The sequence below is a fragment of the Herpailurus yagouaroundi genome, unplaced genomic scaffold (assembly GCF_014898765.1).
Source record: "Herpailurus yagouaroundi ecotype Mexico unplaced genomic scaffold, PumYag 197, whole genome shotgun sequence".
Classification (NCBI taxonomy): Eukaryota; Metazoa; Chordata; class Mammalia; order Carnivora; family Felidae; genus Herpailurus; species Herpailurus yagouaroundi.
Window position 1 is genome coordinate 896,759 of NW_024412428.1, and position 27,881 is coordinate 924,639.

At 45.3% G+C, this 27,881-nt stretch overlaps 1 protein-coding gene and 1 long non-coding RNA gene across 3 annotated transcripts in view; both read right to left on the minus strand.

The window, feature by feature from the left end:
* CRYL1 (crystallin lambda 1) overlaps positions 1-27,881 on the minus strand; it is a 130,157-nt gene that overhangs the window by 96,143 nt on the left and 6,133 nt on the right. Inside the window, exon 2 of one of the 2 annotated variants that reach the window (XM_040447979.1) lies at positions 16,859-16,966. The exons of the other annotated variant lie outside the window; for it this stretch is intronic. Coding sequence (XP_040303913.1) covers positions 16,859-16,966 — 108 coding nt within the window. The remainder of the gene's footprint in view (positions 1-16,858; positions 16,967-27,881) is intronic. 2 annotated transcript variants of the gene reach the window in all.
* Positions 1,552-4,452, minus strand: LOC121012710 (uncharacterized). Its single transcript, XR_005782245.1, has 2 exons — positions 3,149-4,452; positions 1,552-2,924 (listed from the first exon to the last, which is right to left on the minus strand). It is a non-coding gene; the product is annotated as an uncharacterized LOC121012710 (long non-coding RNA).

Consider the following 27,881-nt stretch of genomic DNA (forward strand, 5'->3'; position numbering starts at 1 on the left):
TCTCAAGGTTCATGGGATTCTTTCTCTCTCTCTCTCTCTCTCTGCCCTTACCCCGCTCACGCGCTCTCTCAAAATAAATAAACTTAAAAAAAATTAAGACAAAGGGGCGCCTGGGTGGCTCGGTCGGTTAAGCGTCCGACTTTGGCTCAAGGCATGATGTTGCGGTCCGTGAGTTCGAGCCCCACGATGGGCTTTGTGCTGATGGCTCAGAACCTGGAGCCTGCTTCCCATTCTGTGTCTCCCTCTCTCTGCCCCTTCCCTTTTCGCACTCTCTCTTGCTCGCTCTCAAAAATAAACATTTAAAAAATTTTTTTTAATTTTTTTTTTCAACGTTTATTTATTTTTGGGACAGAGAGAGACAGAGCATGAACGGGGGAGGGGCAGAGAGAGAGGGAGACACAGAATCGGAAACAGGCTCCAGGCTCTGAGCCATCAGCCCAGAGCCCGACGCGGGGCTCGAACTCACGGACCGCGAGATCGTGACCTGGCTGAAGTCGGACGCTTAACCGACCGCGCCACCCAGGCGCCCCTAAAATTTTTTTTTTTAATTAAAACAAAGGTAAACATCACTAACTAGTAGGGAAATGCAAATCAAAACCACAGTGGTCTACCCCTTCACACCCATTAGAATCTAAATAAGTAAACCAAGAGTTAGTGAGGACGTGGAGAAATTGAAACCCTGTGGAAATGTGAAAGGGCCAGCCACAGTGGCAGTTTGAGGACTTCTCAAAAAGCTAAAAACAAAACTACCAAATGATCCAGCAATTCCATTTCTGGTTCTGCGGGGCCCCCCCCCGCAAAATGAAAGCAGGTACTCAAACGCGCATTTGTGCACCCATGTTCCATGGTTTACACTAACCAAAAGATGGGAACCCAAAAAGTCCACACCTGGGTGAATGGATAAACAAATGTGGCGTGTGCATACAGCAGAATCCAATCAGTGCAATTCAGCCTTAAAACGGAAATCCTGTCACAGCAACCACAGGGACGGACCTTGAGGACGTCAGGCTAAGTGAAATACGCCAGTCACAAAAAGACGAATGCTGTATGATCCCACTTGTACGCGGTGCCCAGGACAGTCAAACTCACGGAGCAGAAGTAGAATGGAGGCTGCCAGGGCTGGGTGAGGGTGACCGTGGTTTCGGGGATACAGAGTTTCAGTTGTGCGAGATGGCCTTTTGGTGACAGACGGCTGCACAGTGAGAATGCGCTTAATATCGCTGAACTGTACAGTCAGAAATTATTAAGATAGTAGACTTTATGTTACGTACATTTCACAATTCTTTTTTTATTTTTATCTTTTTAAGAGATGGGGCGAGGCCAACAGGAGGTAAGACTGGACAGTAGTTCTCCGCCCGCTTCTTTCAGTCCTGAGGGACGGGGCTGAAAGAACGTATCTCATAATCAGGACCAGCTGGCTTCGTGGGGTGCGGCCTGGGTGTCACAGAGATGGGCGCTCAGAAGGGCCCTGGGCTGGGTCTGATGCCCTGCCATCACGGTCTCAAAATTCTTTTGTTTGTGTTTTTTTTGAGAGAGAGAGAGAGAGAGAGAGAGAGAGAGAGAGAGCACGAGTGAGCAAGGAGCAGGGAGGAGAAAGAGAATCCCATGAGGGACAGACAGAGAGGGAGAGGGAGAGACAGGAGCAGGGTTCACCCACAACGGGGCTCAAGCTTGCCTGAAGCAGGGCCTGAGCCTGCCCCGTGGGGGACTCAAACTCCCGAACGGAACCGTGAGACCGTGACCTGCAGCAAAGTCAGATGCTTCACAGACTGAGCCACCCAGGTGCCCCTCACTGTCTCAAAATTTTTAATGACTATCAAGCAAAGGGCCCCACATTTTCATTTAGCCTCATAAATTATGCAGTCAGTCCGGCTTATAATTCGTGATATATTAAACAAGACAGAGAACATATACAAACACACACACAGTAAGGAACAACATTTATGCTTTCCAATAACTTCTGTGGGTTCTTCCCAGTGAGTCAAACAATTTTTACATCGCTTCGTATCATGGTTTTTATCTTTACGCTGTCAGCGTCTTCAGCCAAAGAGCACCAGGAACACACGTACAGTGGGGCGGCTCAGGTTCGTTACTCACTGCAGTGAGGGAGAGTGCACACCAGGGGGAGCCGTGGGGTATCAGTAAGGGTGTCTGAGGGCACCGAGAGCAGATGCGAGCTTGGGTCGGGGGATTCGGAAGAGGATCTGAGGGCCTGAGTTCACTGGATTGGATGCTGTGAACTCAGCGAAGGCAACGTGAGGATTGAGTGTCTCCACAAACATAAATATCTGCAGGGCAGACTAAATGGAAGATAAAGGTGTAATGGGCAAAGAAGTGACAGTCGTTCATTTTAGCCAAGACTCAGCGTCTGTGGGTTTGCACGGTGCCCTCGTTCTTGTCTGTGCTTAGACAAATTTAAAACGGGGTCTTGCTGTGTCGCGTTCTCTCATGGTCTAACAGTGACCTTGTCTGACGTGGGTGTTCTTGAGACTCCTTATGTCCAACAGGAGAGTGCCACGGCCTACCCGTGAGGACCCGCCAGCTCCAGACGTCAGGGGCTGTGCTTCTGTTGTTTTGTCTTTTTTTCTTTCTTAAAGCTATGCACCTGTATTTTGTTTTAACTACAAATTGAGGACCAAATCGCTACTGTTACTGGGAGGAAAAAAAGATATGCTGAAATGCAAACAGATTTTATTTTAATTAACAAAAAGGAGCTTCCTGGCAAAGGTAAATGAGTCAACAAATGATCCGGCAGATTCAAAGTCTCTCCTTCTTCTGGGTCAGCAAACAGAAAAATGCCATGGCGGGCCATCACCACACCTGGGATCTGAACCCGAATCTGTTTCAAGGAGAGGGAGAATCTGAGATGACTGGCATACAGATAATTTGGAAGGTCTGTAATATACCAGCTTTAAAAAATCTACCTTAAGGGGCGGCTGGGTGGCGCAGTCGGTTAGGCGTCTGACTTCAGCTCAGGTCACGATCTCGCTATCCGTGAGTTCGAGCCCCGCGTCAGGCTCTGGGCTGATGGCTCAGAGCCTGGAGCCTGTTTCCGATTCTGTGTCTCCCTCTCTCTCTGGCCCTCCCCCGTTCATGCTCTGTCTCCCTCTGTCCCCAAAATAAATAAACGTTGAAAAAAAAAATCTACCTTAAAATTGGGCCAGAAAATGGCTACCTTATTCTGCAGGATCCTAAGGACACACGTGCAGAAGGCGCCCCTCGGAACAACTCAATGTTGGGAACCGAATAACCCGACCACCACCCCCAATTAGCAGGTATTCGAAAGTATTTCTACATGCAACACATTCCTTGAAGTAGAGGTTTATAAAGTTACTGAAAATATACAAGACAAGGTCTGTTTCTTAGTCAGTTCAAGAAATTTGTATTCGTTGTATAGAATAGCGCGTGGGGTCTTAGCAGCAGGTTAGAAATCTATGATTTGTAAGTTTGATAAGCTAACATCAAGAAAACGGACTTAAATGCCAGAAAATAGTACCTTACACGCCATCGAGGGAAACGTGTAAAGAGTTACCAGAAAAAGTTACCCTACTAAGATAAGGAAAAGCAAATATTTACCTGTTCTAGAGGCTCCTGTTCCTGTGACCATGTACCAGTACTGTCCCCAAACCTCCCTGAACACAGTCTGTGTTCTTCATTCAAACAACAACGGTGAGGAGAGCACCATGTGATCCAAAGATCATTTATTTTTCACTTCATGTTTTTGTTCCATTTTTCGGAAGTTTTAGAGTTACATAAGTCTGTAAATATACTAAAACCATTTACTGTATACTTTAGAAGAGTCAGGTGTGTGGTATATAAATTCTATCTCGATAAAGCTGATGTATTTGTTTCTTGTCGCTTCTGTGACAAATTACCACAAACTTAGTGGCTTAAACAATACAAATTTCTGACCCCTGGACTGTAAGGTAATAAATCTCAAGTAGACTAACATCCAAGTTCCACAAGGCTGCAAATCTCAAGTAGACTAACGTCGAAATATCAGCAAGGCTGAGTTCCTTCTGGAAGCTCTAGAAGTGAATCTGTTCCATGCGTCTTCTAGTTCCTAGAGCACCCCCCCCCCCCCTCTTCCCTTGGCTTTGTGGCCCTCTTCCATTTCACAGCCTGCAATCTCACTACCAACCTCTGCTCTGTCATCGCACCTCCTTCTTTGACTCTCCTGACTATTTTTTCCTAAGAACAAGCCTCGTGATTACACTGAACCAATCTGGATAATCTCCCACATGCATACCCTGAACTTAATCACATCTGGTCTCCTTTGCCACGTACGGTAACACATTCCCAGGTTCCAGGGATGAGGGCCTGGGAGAAGCAGTGTTCTGACTACCACACTTTTTAACAAAACAACAAAAACAGAAACAAACAAGGGGCACCTGGGTGACTCAGTCTGTTAAGCATCAGACTCTTGATTTTGGCTCAGGTCATGATCTCACGGTTTGTGGGTTCGAGCCCTGCATAGGGCTCTGCACTGACAGGGTGAAGCCTGCTTGGGATTCTCTGTCTCCTTCTCTCTCTGCCCCTCCTTTCTTGCTTTTTTTTTCTCTCTCTCTCTCTCAAAAATATATAAACTTAAAAAAAAACTTTTAGAATAGAGTATGTAATGTAGATAGAATTCCTGTACAATTACTGTCCAAAACTGTGCTTACAGAACAGAGAGCACTTGCCCATTAAAGCTGCCTCACATCAGATAACTAGGTTATGCTTGGCTCTCTGTACTTTGCAGACGTTATTCCACCATATTCAGAAATTCACTGGCTGTTGAAAAGCTGTTGTCAATCCGTCGTTCCTTCGTGGGCAGTCTCTCCTTTCACTCTCTCACTGCCTGTAAGACTTTTCTGATGTTCCTTGGTGTTTTACAGTTTCACTGTGAGGTATGTAGATATACCCTTCCTATTTCTCCTGCTTAGGACACTCTGTTCCTCCAGAATATGAGGGTCCATGTCTTCAACTGAAACGAAGTCTCAATCATTACATCTTCATAAATTGTTTTTCCGTATTCTCCTTAACCCTTTCAGACCTCTAAGGAGATCTATGTTAGACAGTCTCTCTGTATCCTCCACATTTCTTAACTACTCTTGTCACATATTACCTCTATCTCCGGAACCGCATGCCAGATAGTATCTTCAGATCTGACTTCCGGGTTACTATGCTCATAAAACCTCGTCTCTCGTGTGTTGGGGATTTTTAGTTGTGAGCAGATGTCCACTGAACCCTGCGGAAATTCTCTGAGCCTTTGTTTAAGGTACATTATCCTGGAGTTGGGACGTATTTGCTTCGGGCAGGCACTGAAGGCACCACTAACCAAGGGACCAATGTGAACTGTTGGGCTGGAATGTTTAAGTCCACACGGGAGGATGAATTCAGGCTCCGACTCTTAGAGAGCTTGTCTGTGGCTGTAAATCCTCAGAGAAACGCTTTCTCCCCTCCACCCAGAACCATGGCCAGGAGAGACAAGCCCCCACGTGTGGGTTAGTTTCCTACTCCTCTCAGCAGCAATGTAGACCTCTGGAAACCAGCTTCCCGTGGGGGTCTCCAATCTGATCCCCATCTTGCTCAGATGAAGGTTTGCTGTTAGAACCAAAGCAAGACTGGCAAGTAGCTTACTTAGAGCAGCCGTGACTCTCACATACCTCTTGGGATCTGTGCTCCCAATCTGGCCTCTGAGAATTGCCATTACTTTCTTGCCAGCTCAGCTATGCATTATAAACTATACATTTACTCAATACTTGTAAGTATTTTGAAGTGAAAAGGGTTTCTAGGATGCTTACGTTGCCGTATTGCCAGAAACTAAACCCTAGACTGTTTCTTTGAGATTTAATATTCTTAGGTATTAGGCACATTTTATATACTTCATGAGAAAGGAGAAACACTGACCACATCATTTCAGGAATAAGTTATTCAATGTGAATATGATCTCTACTATACACACAATTTATAACACATAATCACTGACTGATTACATCATGGTTCCTGTTCATATGTATAGAAAAGAAAAACAATACTGATGTTTTTGAGTTACCACTGCTAAGGCCTACTCTTCTGTTTCCCAGTTTTACCCATTTGGAAAACCATACACATGTTTATATTATTTATATACAAAATAGTATGTATATGTTATTAGAAAAATATTCTATATTTATACATATATAAGTAATACCTAAATCCACCTGAATCCAACAAGTTTAGGCTTAAAAATAACAATATACTTCTGAAACGCATCAAAACGCAAAGAACGTTTCTGTTTTATTTAATCTAGCTTATTCCGTCTGGTACTTCAGAAACTGAGGCCCAAACTGGCTACATCACTCAAAGACATAAAGTGCTAGCAGCATGCGGGATGGAAGCGGGTCTTCTGACTCCTTCTTGCAAAAGCACACAGAACAGGAGCCACTGCCTCTTCCTCACTCCTACTAGACCATGATGGCACGCACACACGCACACATACACACACACACACACACAACCCTGTCTGGTGGGAATTATTATTTGTAGAACTAATGGGCACAGTGCACTGGCTTAAATTTTGAAAATCGAAGGTCGACAATATACTGGAGAAAAAAGGAAGAGTTTGCATCCACTCCCTCCCTCGTGAATGCTGCTAACACCCGAGGCCCAGTCTGCTGAGCTTGAACTTAGACTACCGGGCTCCCATCGTCCCTTCAGGGAGCCCTGGTGTACCTAGCACACCTACCATCTCCTTCCAAGATGTCGTTACCAACAGGTGTGCCAGGCTGACCTACGGCCCGGCTCCAGAGTTCAGCCCACTGGGTGCCTGTGCCACCGGTACGTGACCCATCCATCAACTCATCTCTCATGGCGGTTTGAATGAAGACCCATGAAGTAAGTTGGTCAAAGGTCGGTGGAGCCCACAGTAGAGTCACTGCAATGGTGAGTTTTAGAAAGGCAGGACCGGGGCGCCTGGGTGGCGCAGTCGGTTAAGCGTCCGACTTCAGCCAGGTCACGATCTCGCGGTCCGTGAGTTCGAGCCCCGCGTCGGGCTCTGGGCTGATGGCTCAGAGCCTGGAGCCTGTTTCTGACTCTGTGTCTCCCTCTCTCTCTGCCCCTCGCCCGTTCATGCTCTGTCTCTCTCTGTCCCAAAAATAAATAAACGTTGAAAAAAAAAAATTTAGAAAGGCAGGACCTCAGACAAGGACCGGCTATGAAACAATCCTCCCCAGAACCGCTGAAAGTTACCAGAGCTGTTGTCTGACTGTCAGAAGCTCGGGTGTCCCTGAACAATGTCCCATTTCTGCAGCAGTGATGGAGCTGCAGAGACAGTTCCCAGTATCCCTTGCTTCCTTGAAGAGCCTTGCAATAAACATCCAGCAACAGATATAATCTGGATGCCTCAACCCTTATAAACTGAAAGGGCCTCGCGTCTATTTTGTTCAGAAATTTGACAGATAGGATGAAGAAAATTATACCATATCTAAACTGCTTGGTTTTAAACTATATGATTTATATAAATTAGACCTGCAGCAGTGGCTAAGCCTAGAAACCCATAACACTGATAAACATTAACTACGTTGCCCATAAATATAACCAGAATAAAAATGTTCATATCTCTGAAAAACTGTTTACAGCTAACAAACAAAAAAAAAAATCATTTCATTTAAATGTACTTGCTGTCACAGAGGAACAAGTGACAAATAAAATACAGTGCCCCTGTTCTTTTTCTGGAAAGACTTTCTTTCTGTAACTTATTTTTTAAAGTAAAAAAAAAAAGTGGAAAGAATAAACATCCCCACATTTCTGAGAATTAAAAACCACCAATCCTGACATATGTGCTTTTCATTTTTTAAGTAAACAAAACACTGAAGTTCTTTTATCCACCAACCTCTTCTGTTGAACTCAGATGGGATTTTTACATTCTAAACCCTGAAAACACAATGATTACCCATTTCATCATTTAGAGAATTATGTTTGAGAGGCTCACGTGCTCAAAAGCACCTGCTTTAAGCATGAGTAAGCCAAAGCAAACTTCGGTCCTTTCTTCCCAATGTGCGGAGTCAGATTAGATCAAACAGATGGGACTACAAGAGTGGCTCTTGTCACTTAGATGAGCTACTGTTCTGCAGAACTCCCAGGGACACCCCTATGAAGAAAGGAAGGAAAAAGAGACAGAATAGCCACACCAATGGCCTCATGCAGATTAGACTCAGAGTGAAGAATCCATGGAAGTGATTCGGCCCCACAGCCCTTTCTGCCCCCGGAAGAGACTGGAGCATGAGGGGAGAGACCTGGTCACACGTTAACCCCCCGGATGGCTGCAAACTCCAGGACCCCCAGAGCAAACCAGGTAAGACACTGGAGGAGCTTTTAGACATACTCAGACAATTGTCTGAGTTCATTGTCTTCAAGTTCAAGAACTATGCCCACAAATCAAAACCAGCCATTTGGCAATGTTTTATCCCCATGATTCTAGTTTTACATTGAATACTCTGGAAGAACTTAACACATAAACAGCTGGAAAAGACAGGGCTCTCAGTGGGGTTTTCAGCAGCCTGGCACACGCCAGAATGTTGCAACCTACACTATTTAATAGTTAAGAATGCACTTTGTTCAAAGCACTTTAGTAAGTGGCTGCAACATACCAGTTCTACCTCTAGAGGTCAACCTAGCACCAGAAGTCAAAATATTTCCATCGTAACTTCAATGAAGTTAAATTTTTATTTAAAACTGGAGAAAATAAAGTGTTAACAATTATCACTGTACGGCAAAATATGGGTGGTTTTAATTTCTTCATATTTATACTTTTGAAGTTTTATTCAAGAGGAGCATTTATTAATTAAAAAAGATAAAAGACAATGGAGAAGTGGGAACCCTTGTATACTACCATGGGATTATAACATGTGCAGCTGCTATGGAAAACATTATAGTGCTTCCTAAAAAAATTAAAAATGGAATTACTATATGACCCAGCAATCCCCCTTCTGGGTATATATTCGGAGGAAATGAAAGCAGGGACTTAGAAGAGATATCTGTACATCCATGTTTACAGCAGCATTATGCACAAGAGCCAAAAGGTAGAAGCAATTCAAATGCCCACCAGTGGATGAAAGGATAAACGAAATGTGGTGTGTACATACAATGGAAAATTATTCAGCCTTTAAAAGGAAGGAAATCCTTTCACATGCTACAATATGGATGAATCTTAAGGACATAATGCTAAGTGAAATAAACCCGTCACAAAAACACAGATATAGGATTCCACTTATGTGAGACGTCTAAAGTATCCAAATTCACAGAAAAAAAAAGTAAAATAGTGGTTGCCAGGGGCTGGGAGGAGGGAAAATGGGAAGTTGTTGTTCAATGGGTACAGAGTTTCAATGTCGGAGGAGAAGTTCTGGAGATTTGCTGCACAACAATGTGAATGTACTTAACACTACTGAACTATACACAGTTAAAATGGTTTTTAAAAAAGTAAATTTTGTTACTTTTTTGCCATAATTAAAAATAGAAATAATATATTTTCTTTTTAAGGATTACTGTGGCATTTAAATTGTGTTTGAACTTGATTCTTCTAGAAGGTAAAAGAGGGTAGAATTCATGCAAGAACTAAACTCCATATGAACCAGAACTCAGAAATAAATTGTAAGGGACTAAAAGGCTTGTAGATTCTGTAGAAGGAGTTAGAAAATCATTTTAGCCAGTGTCATCCCAGTTGATTCATGTAATAACCTAGGCCTTGGACTTCTAATTACACACACTGGATAAAACATACATTTACCTCTGCTCCCTCCAAAAACCTCAATAAAACCAAACTAAAGGACTCTTTAAAAACTATGTGGGGTGCCTGGGTGGCCCAATCAGTTAAGTACTTATCTGACCCTTGTCGGCTCAGGTCATGATCTCAAGGTTTGATGATCATGATCTCAGGTCATGATGTCAAGACGGAGCCCCACATTGGGCTTTGTCCTGACGGTGTGGAGCCTGCTTGGGATTCTGTCTGTCCCTCTCTCTGCCCCTACCCACTCACTCTTTCAATGTCCCTCTCTCTCAAAATAAATAAACTTTTATATATATACATAGATATATACATATAGATATATAGATATAGACAGATATATAGACATAGATGACAATACAGATGGTGTAGATACAGACACAGACACACACATAAACGCCCACAAAGTCAAAGACATCACGAAGTTACAATGGACAAAAGATCTAATTTTGTGGGACACGGAAAAGAACACAAAAGTGGTACGGTAAATGACTTGACGGGGTAGAGAGAGCCGAGATTTAAGTGTGGGGAAAGGAAAGCCAATGAGAAGCAAGTCTCCCAAGAGACCGGGCAAAGGTCAGAATCTGCAGACACCAGATAGGACAGATGGCTGAGAAAGGAGCAAGAGCCAAAGAGTACTGAAGGTCAGAACAGCCTGGGAGCTAATGAATCTCCTCCCCTCCCCACTCGCAGAACTCACGAGACACGTTAGAGGCAGAGAGAGAGAGACGCCATGCTGCTGAAAGCAGGGAGTTAAGATAAAGCGCACATACTTTAGAACCCCCCCCCCCACCACACACACACACACACACACACACACACACACACACGCGCACCTCCGGGCACTTTCCTTTGATCAGGAACAACAGTGCCAGATGGAAACTGGCAGATTCTTTTCCGGGCAAACTGAAGAGTCCAAGAAAGGAGACGAGCAGACATGGATACTTAGACACGGCACTGCCATTTCCTGTCCTCTAACCAGGCTCTGCCGCCCTGGCACGGAGGCCCACCTTGGACTTCCTGAGTGCCCCAGGGACCATGCTAACTACACGCGGGCAGATCAAGTTGAAGCTCTACAAAATTCTTGTATTAAGTTAACTGCAAATATGAAAATGGAGGAACACATGTCCAACAGCACAGCTCATCTTCCGCAGTGGGATACTAGGTCGACCCTAAAAATCATTCCTAATGTTTTTGAAATGGGAAATAAAAGGATAGAATACAAAAAAAATTTATTAAAGAGTGGCCCCAGACCTTTTTTGCTTGACAGCACAGTGGGGTTTTTTTTTTTATTTTTTTAATATTTTTATTTATTTTTGAGACAGAGAGAGAGCATGAGCAGGGGAGGGGCAGAGAGAGAGGGAGACACAGAATCTGAAGCAGGCTCCAGGCTCTGAGCTGTCAGCACAGAGCCTGACGTGGGGCTTCAACTCACAAACTGCAAGATCATGACCTGAGCCGAAGTCGGATGCTTAACCGACTGAGCCACCCAGGTGCCCCAACAGCGCAGTGTTTTTAAGTCCTGAATACCTTCCACCAAAGACTAGGTCCAATTTGCCGAAGGATCCACCTCTTTGCTACTTTACTCTCTCCCCTGGGTTACCAGCCCAACCCCCTTGCACACCTGAATTTGAAGACCTCTCAGCGAGTATGTAAGTTAAATGTACTACAGAAAGAAAGAGAACTCTCCCCATTCACCCCGCAGGACAGCTGGGGCTCTGATTGCCTCCACTGGCCCTGTCACTGCACCCACTTCTCCCCCCTCGCCTGGGCACCCTGAAGTCCTCTTCCCTCAGGCTGGTGGTGACTTTGGGACTTGGTGGGCGGGGAGATACTCAGGGGAGCAGAGGACCCACGTAAGCCTCAAGTAGTGTTGATTTCACCAAAGTTTACACTTGAGTATCAAGCCTTGGCTCACTTAACACGTGTACTTTGTTTGTCACTGTTGGAAACCTCACAGGCGGATGACCAGACAAAACAGAATTCATAACATTCTTGAGTCCACCCCCAATACCAAATAGGCCTTCACAGCCCTACTTTCACTGTTAACACGTGCGTGTCCACATGCACAGAAGCGTGCCAGGTCAAGGTGTCAGCGTGTGTCCTCAAAATGTTCAACAACACTCACTCTTATTCCTACCATTCAGAGACAGTCGAAATATTCTTATTTCTCCCCAATGTGTTGAATGTACAATTAGCATATATACCTTTTACAAATCAGATAAAGCAACACGACTTCTGTTTGGGAAGGGAAATAAATCATTGAAATGAAGCAATCATTTGAACTGTCCGAATGACAGCCAAGTGACAGCATGATCTGTGAACACATAGATAAGTCAAGTTGAATGACCTGGCTGAACCCATAGCCCACTGGTGTGAACTTTTGGCATCAGGACCTCAGATCCCTTCTGAACTTTTCCATGCAGTTGGGTTTAGTCAACCCACTCCCTGTCCCCCACTTCTAGGAGGGTTTCAATTAAACCACCAAAGACAGGTTGTTGCCCGGATAGGTGTCTCTCCATTTACTTTTTATTAACTGTCCTTCAATAACATTTTTTTAAAATTCTCCATGAATGTATTTCACATTCTTTTTATATTTATCCCTAGTTTGCTTACATCTTCTGTAGCAAATTTTTTACTGTTTTCAAACTATGTGTTGCCAATGGACGGAAATATAACTGGTTTTTTTTCAGCCTGACACATATTTTCCCCAGCCTTGGAGTTTTACCTACAAAATCTATGTTCAAATCTCACCTGATAATAGAGCATGTGCTATCAGTTCAGCTAGGCCTGCTCAACTTCTCCTGAAATCTCACGGCATGTTAATTATTACTCATACACTGCTGGTCCATTTCCCTTGGTGGGAGTGAAAGGATAGTAAATATTTTAGGCTTCGTGGGTCATCTGGTCTCTGTTGCAACTACTCGTTGCAGAGTGAAAACAGACATAGACAATACATAAACAAATGGGCACGCTGTTTCCCAAAAGAAGTTCATTCACGGTATGTTCCCTTAAGACAGCGAAGGGACTGATAGTTTTCCATCACTTCCCACAGAAGCAGAATTCCCTTGTAAAAGCTGTAAAAAGACAAAACCAGAACCCCTCAGAACCTAGAATCAGTAGAGGACAGCAATCTAAGCACAGGGACCTGGCCAAGGTTTGGTATGTTGGTAATCTACCAATCTGCTGTCACAATCCTGGGAACCAGTAATGCTGGCTGCAGTCAGCTCAGCTCGTGCGTGACGCTGCAGTCGTGTGGCAGGTTAGCCAGGGGCTGTTGGTCGAGGATGGCTTCACTCATCTATCTAGGGGTCGGTGCTGGTGTTGGCTAGTGCCGGCTGACAGCTGGGCCACGTGTCTCTAGGGGGCCAGACTGAACTGACCGACAGGATGAAGGATGGCAGGAAGGGTTCCCAGCAGCAAGTGAGGGTAAGTTCTCAATGCACAGGAGCTTTCCAGGCCTCTGCTCGCATCGCATTTGCTCTCTGTCCCACTGGCCAGTGAAAGTCTGTGGCCAAACCCAGAGTCGGGCAGTGGGAGCAGCAAAGTCACAATACAAGGAGGTGTGCAGACAGGGACAGAAGCAGTTCATGGGCATTTTGTGATTACACTCAGCTATTCTAGCCAAAAGGTACACAGGAAAACTAAAAGTTCCTTTCAAACCAGAACAGATCAATCCAGAGGAACCCAGATCAAAACTGAATTCAAGATATTTAAGCAAGTGTAGGGGTCGGGGTAGCAATTTAAACACATCCCCAGGAACCCAGTTATTAGAAATGCCTCAGTTCAAAGACAAGGAGTTCAGTTACTCAGGAGGCAGGAGTACAGGGCAGCTACCTGCTTTCGGGGATCACTTCTGGTGGTTTATTAAATCCTAATCTGTGTAAGGGCGCCTGGGTGGCGCAGTCGGTTAAGCGTCCGACTTCAGCCAGGTCACGATCTCGCGGTCTGTGAGTTCGAGCCCCGCGTCGGGCTCTGGGCTGATGGCTCAGAGCCTGGAGCCTGTTTCCGATTCTGTGTCTCCCTCTCTCTCTGACCCTCCCCCGTTCATGCTCTGTCTCTCTCTGTCCCAAAAATAAATAAACGTTGAAAAAAAAATTAAAAAAAAAAAATCCTAATCTGTGTAGAAAGCAGATTCATTTTGGGGGGATTTGCATACGAGAATGACCATCTACAGGTAGTAAAGAGACGGCAATCCAGAAATTGTAAAGAGAAAGTTTATCAAAATACGATAGTGATTTCAGATTGGGACTCATGTAAAACAAGGCAGTTTGTCCTCTGCCTCAGAGTGGAGGCAGTCCCTGAGATATCAATATGGCTCATGCCAGCTAGCCCTGGTCTGGTGATGGCGAGAATGGCCTGTCACTACGTGGAAATGATGCTGGATCCAAATTCCAAAAAGTCATGTCCTGATCTAGGAGTCCATATTATAACTTTTACCTGATTATTGTTTTTCTCTTAAAATACATTCAGTCTCAGATTCTTGAGACCTAACACGTGCCGAACATCAGGCATACAATGGAAACCAAAAACCAAGTGGTAAAGCAGCAGCTAACGAGGTTTTCTAAGGTCAAGCTACCTTTCTATTTTGAGATTTAAATAAGTTTTAAGTTTCTCATTTTACCACTCTTAGAAAACAATTAGTCTTGCGTGACATCTTTTTAATTTTTTTTTAATTCTCCATGATCTCTTGGTATGGCATGAGTCGTGATAATTCCTCTCATCTTCTAATGTGTAACTTTAAAAAATAAATCAACTGCACCAGTTTAAGTTAATTTTTACAATTTCAGAATCAAGATGTACAATTTCTACTCGTTTAAGATTAGTGTCTAATAAGTCTAACAGAGTTTTCATGCAGAAGTAGTAAGATTTCAACCATGTATTTCCTACTATAAGATGTTTGGAAGGATGGGACTATGGGAAATGAGGCAAACAGCAAGGGTTGGACAGATGGTAGGGAGAGAGTGTACCAAAGACACGGCAAGAAGTACTTTCTGAGACTCTAGAAAAGGCTCCCATGACTCACTTAAAACAATTACTGAGCTGGTGCCCGGCTCTGGGGTCAAGAGGTGTGCATGTGGCTTCCTTCTGCGGCCGTCATGGCTAGCAGAGATCACAAACCACTTCAATAATGAAGGCACTGTGAGTATACTGCATAGTTTCAGTCCCCATGGAGCTCACAACCTAGTGTGATGAATGAAGAACATAAACCAGTGGCATAAAAGGGGGCATGGTGGGCACAAACCATTTTGACCCATCAGTCAACTCAACCCAGTCAGGAAGATGCATTGTTTATACTTGTTGACGAAAAGGATCAAGTTGGCTCTCCTTACACTTGTGCCTCAGACGTGGTCAGGGACGTTCTAGTCTCGGTTCCTGAACGTACTAGGACCACAGCCAAACACCCAGTGCTGTTGACGTGAGCTAACAGTCTCTGTGTGCTGAGTGACACGGTTGACTTACTGAAAGCAGCAGCAGTAATTCTTTTTTGACTGAAAAAGCACTGAAACTCACAACTCTTCTACTGACCAAGGTATATGCAAAAATAAGGTTTGGACTCAATGCTCTTAACCTGGTCTCTGTGTCCAGGAAAGGAGCATCTGAAAATCTTGCGTAAGTAAGGGAAGCAGCTGGCTTTACTTAGGTGATAAGACCAAAAATGTAGTCTTCCCTCGGAGGGCAACATGACACCATTCAACCTGATTTTCCTGCTACTATTTGCTAGTAATAATTCCAGAAGAAAAAGGTAGTCAGTCACAAGATACCCTGAGATCTCTACTTCCTGCCAAAGAAGTACAACCAGTTCTGCATATTTAAGTGAACTCAGAGTCATGTGTAGATGGGCTACAAAAACAAAGCTACTGCTATTGACAAAAGGACCGTGTGTACACTTAAGTTTTAGAGATGCAAGAATTCAGATGTGCTTTTCTTTCATAAGGCTGCTAATAGCAATAAATTATTTTGGTTTTTTTGATGCAAAACTCTTACAAACTGGCTTTTAAAAGTTCAATCTAGGGGCGCCTGGGTGGCGCAGTTGGTTAAGCGTCCGACTTCAGCCAGGTCACGATCTCGCGGTCCGTGAGTTCGAGCCCCGCGTCGGGCTCTGGGCTGATGGCTCAGAGCCTGGAGCCTGTTTCCGATTCTGTGTCTCCCTCTCTCTCTGCACCTCGCCCATTCATGCTCTGTCTCTCTCTGTCCCAAAAATAAATAAACGTTGAAAAAAAAAAAGTTCAATCTAATCAGGCACCAATAATATTAAATAGCCATGTATATTAGTCTTTCCAAAAAATAAACTATAAAGCAAGCACAGTCTTGTTACACGACTACAACTTCAGGTTGCACGTTCGCGGATATCCTCCAAGGAGAAGACCTGCCTAAACGACACCATGTGTGAGACGGTCAAAGCTGTGTTCAGTGATGGTCGTGTTGGGTGAAGAGGTCACGAAAAAGGCCCTTTCATCTTCCGGAACACTGTATTCGTTTGGAGCCTCTATCTTTGACCTCCCTCATTCTTGGCCTTTTTCCTTTGGTTCCTGTTTTTATCCTGCCCCCTGTGATTATTCCCAAAACTTAGCCCTCCCCCAAGCTTAGCACTCAGCCTATGTAAGTTCACCTACTGAGGCCTTTAACTATCACAGCTGTCACGGTTCATTTGAGTCCTGGCATCATTAGATCAATAGGTCGAAACACACCTCGGGACCTCCTGTTCCTAAAACGCAATGCCCACACAGCTCCGGCTACCGCGTGCTGTGAGCCACCGCTGTCTGCCCGGGGACCACAGGGAGACCCAGACGTCCAGCCCCGTGGGACACAGCGAGGTAAGCTCACTCACTCACTCCGGCTGGAAGCCTCAGATGCCTGTTCAGCGACTCCACTCCCATCACACATCTTTACAACCCTAAGGGTCCTTTCCTCACCATCTGAGCTCCTTCTTCGGTCTTAATTTACGTCTCAGCCACCGCGGGTCTCTTTACCAGCTCCAAGGCACTGGAACCTCCACCAAAGGGAAGAATAAAATCACAAGTGTTTGAAGCCTTGAGAATATGATAACCAAGACCTCCTGAGAGCAAAAGAGCCGTGTCAAGTCCTCCCAGAAGGTGCCAGCTGACGTACCTGATGTTTTCCAAGGCATCTGTTACCTGCTGTTGTTCAATATCATAGAGTTTCACCCTGAAGCCTCCACTGGCAAACAACATAGCCCAGCTTCGCCCGATGAGTCCACTAAAGAGAAAGAAAGTAAGAAAGGCTTCCAGTTAACTTAATGGAACAGTTTTTCATTCCCAACCCAGAATGAAATTTTTAAAATTATACAGCACCCTGTTCTAAAATACTTAAGAATAGTCACACATTTTGATAGCTGTATTCATTGAAAACGTTGTATCTCTGTGTAGGAGCCCCTGAATTCTCAACTCCAGTGTCGGCATTAATATTATGCCTGGCGCACTGCCAGGTGTCAGGCAGTTACCATTAGTTCACACGCTGAAACAAACATTACAGTAGCGCAGGGCACCTGGGGTGGCTCAGTCGGTCAAGCATCCGACCGCGGCTCAGGTCGTGATCTTGCTGTCCGTGAGTTCCGGCCCCGCGTCTGGTTCTGTGCTGACAGCTCGGAGCCCGGAGCCTGCTTCGGATTCTGTCTCCCTCTCTCTCTGCCCTTCCCCTGCTCATGCTCGCTCGCGCTCGCTCTCTCTCTCTCTCTCTCTCTCTCTCTCGCAAAGATAAACATTAAAAAGAAATCACAGTAGTAAAGTGGTAGGGTGTCGTGAGGCAAAAGGCTCCTATGTGAACCCCCATTTGACCACTGTTTTAGGCAAGTCACTTAATGTGAAGAACAGAGATAGTACTTATTTGAGGAAGATGGGGGAAAATACTAACTGCTACCACCATCAGCATTTGAGCATATATTAGGTGCCAGGTGACATCGAAACTGAGGGCTGGCCACTGGGGTTAGCAAGATGAATGGGGGTGGGGACAGTGAGAAGAGCAGTTCTGACATACTGGTATGGAAGAAAGCCTGCCTGCGTTTAAGAGAAATGAGCCTCTAGATCTAACTACCGGTTCTAGAAATGGAGGGACAGGGAAACAAGTACGTTAAAGGACGCCACATGGATACATGCAGCAAAATCCAGAATGTAGGAAATTTCACAGGACAAATGACTGTGTTCTTCAACAAGGAAACTGCAAGAAAATTAAAAAAAAAAAAAAAAAAAAGAGGGATGGTGAAACCTATAGATTGAAAGAAGGCTATATCAACTATAAATATAACGTGTGGGCCTTACTTGGACCCTCAAACCAAGTATAAAAAAGTTTTTAGGTAATCAGGTAAATTCTGAATGCTGACTGGATATCTAAAGGCATTATGTGATGATAGCAAGGAATTCTGTTAATGTTTTATACATGATGGTGGTATCACAGTTCTATATTTTTAAAATACAGTTGATCCTTGGGGGCGCCTGGGTGGCTCAGTCAGTTAAGCATCCGACTTCAGCTCAGGAGTTTGAGCCCTGTGTCGGGCTCTGTGCTGACAGCTCAGAGCCTGGAGCCTGCTTCAGATTCTGTGTCTCCCTCTCTCTCTGTCTGTCCCCTGCTCACGCTCTATCTCTCTCTGTCAAAAATAAACATTAAAAAATAAACATTAAAAAAATAAATAAAATACAGTTGACCCCTGAACAAGGGTTTGAACTATGCGTGTCCACTTATATGCAGATTTTTTACAGTACAGTACTATAAATATATTTCTCTTATGATTTTCTTAACATCTCTTCTCTAGCTTACTTTATTGCAAGAACACAGTATTTAATATGCATCACATAAAAATATGTGTTAGTTGACTGTTCATATTATCAATAAATCAATAAATTATAACATATACATTTATAATTATGATAATAAATTATAATATAATATATAATATAATATATTATAAAAATAATATTAAATTATTAAAAGGGGTACACAAGTTTTCACTGTACTATTCTCCCAACTTTAATATGATTTGAAACTTTTCCATAATATAAAGAATATGGACGGGGACAAAGGAATTAGAGACACAATAGACAATTTCATTGAGATTTAAGGGAAAATGTGGCAGTTACTGAAAGGAGAAATGCGGTCGAGTTGGGGATACTATTAGGCTGGAAGAAATACCACGTTCACATGCTGTAGAGTGGGATTTCCCGCAGACAACCCAGCACTGCGCTCTGAGGCCACCGTACCGATTGCCACCGCTTCGTCATCCTGACACTTGCTTAATGTTACTCAGGAAAAGGCAGCCCCAGTGATCAGGCAAGTGGAAAAGCCTTGGAACTGGGGGTGTCTGAACAGAGGCAGGTAATCACTTAGCACCAAATATCGGATAGGCAGCTGGACTACGCTCCATTTTTCTTCCAGCCTTGAGATCTTCCAACGCCACTTAGAATATCAAACGCAAGTTGCATCCCGTCCACAAACTGTCCTTACAATTTCTACTCTATACACTTTAAAAACAAATCAACAACCCTCTCTGGGTTTCCTCTAAACGAGAAGCTCTTAAAAATGCGGTGCAAATGTCAGCAGCAACGTATTTCCCATTTTAGAGGGTCCCGAAGGGGCGTGTGGACAAAGCAGAGCATGAAGCGGTGGGGGCACTTCTCTGCGAGCACTTGCAGCCTCGCCAGGCGTGCCAAGAACGTGCGGCGTGGCTGTTCCTCGCCCGACCGTTTCCGGAGTTCCTAGGCAGTGAGCCACCACCTCAAGGGGAGGAAAATGCGTCCCTTGAAGACACACAGCAGGCTTGCTTAAACAGTGGCTTCCCCAAGCTCCACGTTCCCCCACTGGAACACGCTCACTGAATGTGCAGGCACGCACCTGGGATGTGCACATCCACCCCCACGGCAAGGGGACAAATGCGTAAGCAGGAAGCTCATACCGCCTGCCCTGCTATGATTAAGAAAGCTCTCTGTCTCTGACCCGTGGGTCTCGTGTCCTCTGCCAGCGTTCAGGAAAGAGCAACACGCTGAATCACTAGCTTGCAAGTAGGCAGAACATGCAGTGGGACGCGCTGGTCTCAGACGTGGCGTTATTTCACCGCGGCGCCCACGTGAGCTGCTTTGTGGGAGCGGGGCTAGAACAGTCGAAGCCAAGGATGGGCTCCGAGACGTTATCGTCCCTACTGGGTCTCCCCCCGCTCCCCCTCCTAACTCCTACAGTTCCCACTCTGAGTCCAGGGAGTGCCCCACACCGCCACAAAGCCCCCCTTCTGTGGGGCTTGGGCCCAAGCGATGGAAGGGAAGAGCGCGGCTTGCCTCCAATTGACCTGAAAATCCTGTTAATGCCACAGAAGTGCTATCCAGGCTTCAAAGCCCTCGCGCAACGCTCACTTGAGCTGAGCCCTCGATACACACAAAGGGCGACTGAGAGGGGCTCCTATCTTGTTACAAGGTATATTATGCAAAGGCCTTGGTTGAAAAACGCAGGCGAAACAACTAAAACGACCTCTGCTCAACTTCTGGAAAGGGCGCAGGATTTATACAGTAGACTTCACTCCGTATTCTTCTGCAATATTAAAATCTTTTAGAACTAATGTAAAATTTACATATTATGTATATATACAGTTTTACTAAGCCCTCAATGCTCTCGACCTGCACTAATACGGTCGACTCTAGCCACATGCTGCTATTTAAATTAATTGAACTTAAATAAGTTTTAAAAATCAGGTCACATCTCAAGTATTCAACAGCCACCTGTGACAGGGGCCACCGGCCTGGACAGCAAGAGCCTAAGTGGAACATTTCCCTCTTCGCAGAAAGTTCTATTAACAGAGCCGTCGCCCTAGACCATCCGCCACAAGCCAGAGTTTGAAGGAGGCCGTCCCTGCATAAAGACTTCTCTTCTTCGCAGACACACTCTCGCGCTCGCGCTCTCCAGAAAAGACTTCCTTCTCTTCCTTACAGACGTGTGCTCGCTCTCTCGCTCTCTCCAGAGCTGCAAGGCAGGAAGTTAAGAGGCCAAGTAACGTTCGTGCAGATGATCCCACGGGGCCAGCCACTGGCCCTAAACTCCTCGTCCCACTGCCAGTATCACAATGTTTGCGGTATGTGGTGATTTATTCAACCAGAAAGGAAGCCCTGCTTGCAGCCTCGGTCTAGAAGGGACAGGCCCGCGGCAGGGTTTACAGCGCGCGTCCACTCGGTGCCCGAATGGCTGCTGCTCTCGCTGCACGTACGACACGCTTCAGAGAAATATTTTTCAGACCGAGAGCGCTCTTTCTTTGCCCTGTGCAGCCTGAGAAACTACCACAACCCTCCGGAGTGACTCGCCCGCCTGAAACCTTCGCCCGCCTCTGGCCGGGCTGACGCCCGCGGGGGTGGGAGCTCCACGGGGCCTCCGGGGCCGCGTGGGCCGCAGAGCCCTCCCTCGGCTAAGACCCCGCGTCCTGCGCCCGCACGCGGGGAATTCGGCCGAGAGCAGAGGACGGGCGCGGACGCCCAGGAGCTCAGGCCTCGGCGAGGCTCGAAGGCCGGGCAAAGCGCAAGCGCAAGGACGAGGGCTGCCGGCTGGCTTCTGACCAAAGGCCCAAGTGCTCCGGCTGCTCTTACGGAAAAGACCTTCCGCGGACGAGAACACAAGACGCGTCTCAGGAAGCGCACCCGCCCGCACAACGCGACTCGCCTTTTCCAGACGGAGTTGGAAGTGCCTCTCGGACGAGCCGGCGCGGCAGGTGAGGCCAAGAAAGGGGCGGAAGACCCCTTCTGGAGCCTTCTGGAGACGGGCTGTCTCGACTCCCCCAGGTCCCACTGGGGCCGCAACCCGCCCCGGCCACGCGGGCGGGGAAAGCGGCCGGGGCCACGGGGGCCCCCCCCCGCTGCCGGCACAGAAGACACGCTGGGTTTCGAAGTCTGTGCCTCCCAGGAAAGAACGTAAACGCTTTCACCAGTAATACTTTGTATGAATTACTTGCTGAAACATCAGCACTTAGAAAAATACCTTAAATAAGACAGACTGAAATTCATTTCACCTTTTTCTCAATGTAGCTACTGAAAAATGGAATTGCATACGTGGCTTGCACTTGTGGCTCACAGTGGCTTCAACGATTACCTGGTATCACAATTCAGTCATTTATCTTTGTAGCTGCTTGGTGTCTGGACACCCAGTTCCACCCCCAACTAGAAACCACCACAGTCCTCGAGAGGTCAGGTGCCCCAGAGGGCTGCTTCCTCTCCAAATGCACTCGGGGCTGGAGCAGCATTCACTCCAGAGCAGTAAGCAGCTTTCAACCTTTCTATCAAAACCGTCTCTATGGGGCACCTGGGTGGTGCCCAACGCTTGACTTCGGCCCAGGTCATGATCTCACAGTTCGAGAGTTCGAGCCCCACGTAGGGCTTGCGCTGACAGTACGGAGCCTGGTTGGCATTCTCTCTCTCTCTCTCTCTCTCTCTCTCTCCTCTCTCTGTCCCTACTCTGCTTGTGCACGCTTTCCCTCAAAATAAAGGGGAAAAAAAAGACATTTTTACAATAATCTAAGCCACAATGGTCCTCATGGAGGATTTGGTTGCCAAATAAATATTAACTGATCTTAATAACTTTGTTTATGACCCCCCCCAAAAAAACCCTCAACATGGGGCGCCTGGGTGGCGCAGTCGGTTAAGCGTCCGACTTCAGCCAGGTCATGATCTCGCGGTCCGTGAGTTCGAGCCCCGCGTCGGGCTCTGGGCTGATGGCTCAGAGCCTGGAGCCTGTTTCCGATTCTGTGTCTCCCTCTCTCTCTGCCCCTCGCCCGTTCATGCTCTGTCTCTCTCTGTCCCCAAAAAATAAATAAACGTTAAAAAAAAAATAAAAATAAAAACCCTCAACATAAGACAAATGCCCAAAAAGAAGCAATATTTATAACAAATAAATATACAAAAGTTCCTATAAACCCAGCAGTAAGAGATAAACACACCAAACAGAAGAGGAAGGGAAAGCTATATAAAGTATGTGTACAAGCTAACTTGAAAACATTTTCTAGTACTTTACTCCCACAATAGAAAATAAAATATATACCCGAATGGCAGAAATTTAAAAAACCGACCGTGCTTAGTGCTGGTGAAGTTATGGGGAAATGGACAATCACAAACCACTGAGGGGGAAAAAAACTGGTGCAAAGCATCTGGAGGCACTCTCACAGCCTGTATCAAAATTAGGTGTTTCTAGTATTTGAGCCGCGAATTTTACTTCCAGAATTTAGCTTAGGTTATGTTAATGTGGTCAACACACACACACTCATTTAAAGTAGAATTTATATTAGCAAAAAAGTAGGGCGCCTGGGTGGCTCAGTCAGTTGAGCATCTGACTTTGACTCAGGTCATGATCTCACGGTTCATGGGTTCCAGGCCCCTGTCAGGCTCAGTACTGACAGCTCAGAGCCTGGAGCCTGCTTCAGATTCTGTGTCTCCCTCTCTCTCTGCCCCTACCCCACTCACACTCTGTCTCTCTCTCTCTCTCTCAGAAATGAATAAACATTAAAAAAAGTTTATATTAGCAAAAAAGTAAACGTTAACTCTCTAATATTCAGCATTGGCTAAATAAAATATACAGATAAAGCAACTACAGGAAACTTTTAAACATTTGTTGAATAGAAAAGTGGTTATCAGTGTATCCTTTTTTCTGCAATTTCTACCTTTCTGTGTATTTGAGAATTTTCATAAAATTGGGGGAAAAATTATATTCCATACAGTAGATAGTAAGCCCACGCCAATTTCTCCTTATTATAATAGTTTCCTGGCCTGTATTGTCCATAGTCCTCCAGAGGAAGCACCAAGAGCAGGAAGTCAACTCCCGGGAGCCTGCTGGCACCCCTGCTCCTTCACGCACACTCGTTCATGATTGGACGTGACATGGACATCTGACCCGAAGCAGCCAATCAACTAGCCTACCAGCACCCTATGCTGTCAGTAGTATCACCTGCACAGAGAACTTAATCCGATCAGATTTCCTCTCCTGAAAATTGGACCTAAAATATGGAAACTATAAGTAACAGGTCCTGGAGCTGAAAGATTATAACACTGGGGTTGGCAGCAGTGTGCAAGAAAAAGAAGCAGAGGAGACGGGACGTGAGCAGGTGCAGGTGGAGGGACTCTACACAGCAGGCTAACGTGGATGATGAGAGATCATGGATGGTAGAGATCAGACTGCACAGCCCAGAATGAGAGTTCTGCCAGCTTTCTAGTTCCCAGTACGACTTTACCTTGGACCCAAATACAATTAGCTTCCTGCCCTTACAGCCTGTGACATCCTATTGACTTTTTCTGAACTCCTAGACACCTGAGGACCATGCAATGGGTCCCTACCATTCTGTCTATTCTGATATGCTTAAAAACTTCTCAACTCATAATTCCGAATTAGTCCTGCAAAAAAACTACCGCAGGTAGACATTTATTCTGTTACACCTATAGTCTCATCATAATACAGATTTTGTTCCCAATGACCAAGGGATTTGTGTCCCATATTAGGCACCCCAACCCTAAAGAACTACACCAGAGAAACAAGCCCCCCAAAGTGTTTGATCTTGACAATCAAGGGGCTTAATTCCAGGAGAACCATAGGGCTACAGGTAACAAGAAATCCACTCTTGCAATCCCTACCAAAATAACACCAGTAGTCTTCATAGAACTAAACAAACAGTCCTAAAATTTGTATGGAACCAGAAAAGACCCCGAATAGCCAAAGCAATCCTGAAAAAGAAAATCAAAGCTGGACGCATCACAATCCCAGACTTCAAACTGTATTACAAAGCTGTAATCATCAAGACAGTATGGTACTGGCACAAAAACGGACACACAGATCAATGGAACAGAATAGAGAACCCAGAAATGGACCCACAAGCATATGGCCAACTAAACTTTGACAAAGCAGGAAAGAATAGTCAATGGAATGAAGACAGTCTCCTCAGCAAACAGTGAAAACTGGACAGCAACATGCAGAAGAATGAACTTGTACCACTTTCTTACACCATACATAAAAATAAACTCAAAATGGATAAAGACCTAAATGTAAGTCAGGAACTTGGACCACTTTCTTACACCATACATAAAAATAAACTCAAAATGGATAAAGACCTAAATGTAAGTCAGGAAGCCATCAGAATCCTCGAGGAGAAAGCAGGCAAAAACCTCTTTGACCTTGGCCACAGCAACTTCTTACTTGACACATCTCCAGAGGCAAAGGAAACAAAAGCAAAAATGAACTATTGGGACATCATCAAGATAAAAAGCTTCTGCACAGCGAAGGAAACAATCAGCAAAACTAAAAGGCAACCGATGGAATGGGAAAAGATATTTGCAAACAACATATCAGATAAAGGGTTAGTATCCAAAATCTATAAAGAACTTATCAAACTTGGGAATGGAAGCTGGTGCAGCCACTCTGGAAAACAGTATGGATGTTCCTCAAAAAACTAAAAATAGAACTACCCTACAACCCAGCAATTGCACTACTAGGCATTTATCCACGGGATACAGGTGTGCTGTTTCGAAGGGACACAGGCACCCCCATGTTTATAACAGTACTATCAACAATAGCCAAAGTATGGAAAGAGCCCAAATGTCCATCGATGGATGAATGGATAAAGAAGATGTGAAATCAAAACCACACTGAGATACCACCTCACGCCAGTCAGAGTGGCTAAAATGAACAAATCAGGAGACTACAGATGCTGGCGAGGATGTGGAGAAACGGGAACCCTCCTGCACTGCTAGTGGGAATGCAGAGTGGTGCAGCCACTCTGGAAAAGAGTGTGGAGGTTCCTCAAAAAATTAAAAATAGATCTACCCTATGACCCAGCAATAGCACTGCTAGGAATTTACCCAAGGGATACAGGAGTGCTGATGCATAGGGGCACTTGCACCCCAATGTTTATAGCAGCACTTTCACCAATAGCCAAATTATGGAAAGAGCCTAAATGTCCATCAACTGACGAATGGATAAAGAAGTTGTGGTTTTTATATATAATGGAATACTACTTGGCAATGAGAAAGAATGAAATATGGCCTTTTGTAGCAACGTGGATGGAACTGGAGAGTGTTATCCTAAGTGAAAGTAGTCATACAGAGAAAGGCAGATACCATATGTTTTCACTCTTATGTGGATCCTGAGAAACTTAACAGAAGACCATGGAGGAGGGGAAGGAAAAAAAAAAAAAAGAGGTTAGAGAGGGAGGGAGCCAAAACATAAGAGACTCTTAAAAACTGAGCACAAACTGAGGGTTGATGGGGGGTGGGAGGGAGGGAGGGGAGGGTGGGTGGTGAGTATTGAGGAGGGCACCTGTTGGGAAGAGCACTGGGTGTTGTATGGAAACCAATTTGACAATAAATTTAATATTAAAAAAAAAAAGAAGATGTGGTATATAGACAATGGAGTATTAAAAGAATGAAGCAATCAACATGTTGGAGAAGTGAACACAGTACGCCAAAGATGGCCTATGGGGCAAAAACAGACTCTGGTCTTAGAGTCTTAGAGACTTAGAGCTTAGAGACCCCTCCTCCGGCTTCTTCTTCCTTTGTTTGCTTCCTGCGTGAAAACCCCCACAAATATGGAAGCTGACGACTATAGATTACCCTCCCCACTTGCATTTGGTGTTAAATAAAACTCCAATCCACCAAGATCTCCGAGTGACGCTTGGTTTTTCCGCTGGCATTCCAGCCTGGTTCCATAACAAACAGAACAATCAAAAAGAGTGAAATCTTGCCATTTGCAACTATGTGGATGGAACCAGAGAATATTATGCTAAGCGAAATCAGTCAGAGAAAGACAAGTATCATATGACTTCACTCATGTGAGGAATTTAAGCTACAAAACAGATGAACATGAGGGAAGGGAAGCAAAAATAATATAAAAACAGGAAGGGGGACAAAACATAAGAGACTCTTAAATATAGAGAACAAACAGAGGATTGCTGGAGGGCTTGTGGGAGGCGAGATGGGCTAAATGGGTAAGGGGCATTAAGGAATTTGCTCCTGAAATCATTGTTGCACTGTATGCTAACTAACTTCGATGTAAATTTAAAAAATAAATAAATATTTTTTTTTTAAATCCACTCTTGGAGTGCCTGGGTGGCTCAGTCGGTTAAGCATCTGACTTCGGCTCAGGTCATGATCTCACGGCTTGTGAGTTTGAGCCCTGTGTTGGGCTCTGTGCTGACAGCTCAGAGCCTGGAGCCTGCTTCGCATTCTGTGTCTCCTCTCTCTCTGCCCCTACCCCACTTATGCTGTGTCTCTCTCTGTCTCTCAAAAATAAATAAACATTAAAAAAAGTTTTTTTTAAATAATCCACTCTTAAAGGGCCCACAGACCCTGGGGCCTAGCGCAAAAGCAATAATTTGAAAGGCACCTAGCATATGCAAAGGAGACTCACTTGTTAATCTTTTGTTTTTTGAGCTTCTTTATTCATTTTGGGAGAGATGGGGAGTGTGAGCGGGGGAGAAGGGCAGAGAGAGAGAAGAGAGACAGAATACCAAGCAGGCTCCACACTACCAGCACAGAGCCCTAGGCAGGGCTCAATCCCATGAACCACAAGATCATGACGTGAGCCAAAATCAAGAGTTGGACACTCAACCAACTGAGCCCCGAGGTGTCCCTCACTTGTTAATCTTAAAGCATCTGAGGAGAGGCAGGAACTTGTTGGGACTCTCTCGGGAGATGGAAGCGCTTGTGGGTGCCATTTTTGTGTTCTCCTTCTGCCTTGTTGGTGCCAGCTTTAGCAAGCACCAGTTTTATACACCCCCCAGCCTACTATCTAAGGTGGGAGTGCCCCATCCCCACCTCTACAGACTACTGGCTTGGCCTGCCCTGCCACAGCCAACAGGCACCCACAGCCCACACAGGAGGCCTGCCTAGCTCTGGTGGCCAGAGGGGATTGTGTTTCTGGGCCCCACAGGTCCCAAATAATCGGACACTCCCTGGCAGGCCATCAACCCCGGGCACTGCACAACAGAAGGCAGAAATACACTCCCAGCCTTCATGTGACGAGGCCTGTTTTCGTGTTCTGAAGCTTCAGTCTAAAAGGCAGGCTTGGGGCGCCTGGGTGGCGCAGTCGGTTAAGCGTCCGACTTCAGCCAGGTCACGATCTCACGGTCTGGGAGTTCGAGCCCTGCGTCAGGCTCTGGGCTGATGGCTCAGAGCCT